At 52.5% G+C, this 1,281-nt stretch overlaps 1 protein-coding gene across 1 annotated transcript; it reads left to right on the top strand.

Moving 5' to 3' along the window:
• Window positions 1-498: 498 nt before the first annotated feature.
• LOC128276956 (embryonic polarity protein dorsal-like) lies at window positions 499-1,252 on the top strand (the record flags this gene model as incomplete). Its single annotated transcript, XM_053015413.1, has 2 exons — window positions 499-901; window positions 966-1,252. Coding segments are annotated over exons 1-2 (690 nt in total), but the record flags the coding sequence as incomplete, so codon positions are not given.
• Window positions 1,253-1,281: the final 29 nt, after the last annotated feature.

The following is a 1,281-nucleotide window of genomic DNA, read 5'->3' as shown; positions in this document are numbered from 1 at the left end:
TATGGACAGTTTTACCATATAATCGCTAAATTGTTATTAAACGGTTCCAATCAACTGTTTCTGTCTGTGACCAGTTCGCTTGGCCCTCGTATTTACCTGTGCTTTTCAACGGTTTCCGAGACGTGGTTCAGGTCCGTCTTTACCCGTGTTCCTGCCAACGTCCAACGGACACCTGTCGTCGAATTTCGTTTCACGGGTCGAATGCCCAGCGTCCTTTTCATAACCCGTATGTGCAGTTTTGATGCAGAAAACGTTCTGGGTACGCATTGCTGGAGAAGCCACAGGTCAGCAAACACGATCCTAGACACGGGAGTGGCGCCGTACACCTGCACTGTGCAGGTCATAAAGTGCGAAAGGCTTGAGATTCGAAGTACGTTGGCTGGCATCTATAAAAGAGGCTCAATTGTGCGCTGTGGTTCGGATGAACCTGTACATAGGCTGTGCCAAATCTGTGTTTTTCGTTTCGTGTCGAATAGTTTCTCGGGTAATACCAAAATAATGCCACCGCTACCTACGCAACGTCCGTATATGGAGATCACCGAGCAGCCACATCCGAAGGCGCTACGCTTTCGCTATGAGTGCGAAGGTCGCTCAGCCGGATCGATTCCCGGTGTCAACACGACGGCCGATCACAAGACCTTCCCGAGCATACAGGTGCACGGATATCGTGGCAGAGCCGTGGTAGTCGTGTCTTGCGTGGCCAAAGAGGGCCCAAACCATAAACCTCATCCACACAATCTGGTCGGCAAGGAACACTGCAGGAAGGGTGTTTGTACCGTAGAGATCAACAGTACCACCATGAGCTACAACTTTAACAACCTCGGCATCCAGTGCGTTCGGAAAAAGGACGTCGACGATGCGCTCAAACTACGACAAGAGATCCGAGTCGATCCATTCCGAAGTAAGTGTCCGACTGATCGCCGAGGGTCAAGATCAGGCCCTTAATCGAAACTTCCCCCTTTCAGCCGGATTCGCTCACGCCAAGGAACCGGGCTCCATCGACCTCAATGCCGTCCGGCTGTGCTTCCAGGTGTTTCTCGAGGGACAGCAGCGTGGCCGGTTCACGGAACCATTGGCGCCCGTCGTCTCGGACATTATCTATGACAAGAAGGCGATGTCGGATTTGATCATCTGCCGGTTGAGCGATAGCACGGCCCCGGTGTGTGGCGGCAAGGAGATCATCTTGCTGTGCGAAAAGGTCGTCAAGGAGGACATCAAGGTGCGGTTCTTCGAAAAGAAGGGCAACATGACGGTGTGGGAGAATTACGCCGAGTTTTCGCA

Source organism: Anopheles cruzii, unplaced genomic scaffold, assembly GCF_943734635.1.
Source record: "Anopheles cruzii unplaced genomic scaffold, idAnoCruzAS_RS32_06 scaffold03241_ctg1, whole genome shotgun sequence".
Lineage (NCBI taxonomy): Eukaryota > Metazoa > Arthropoda > Insecta > Diptera > Culicidae > Anopheles > Anopheles cruzii.
Note: the sequence above shows the minus strand (reverse complement) of the source record. Positions and strands in the feature narration are given on the sequence as shown.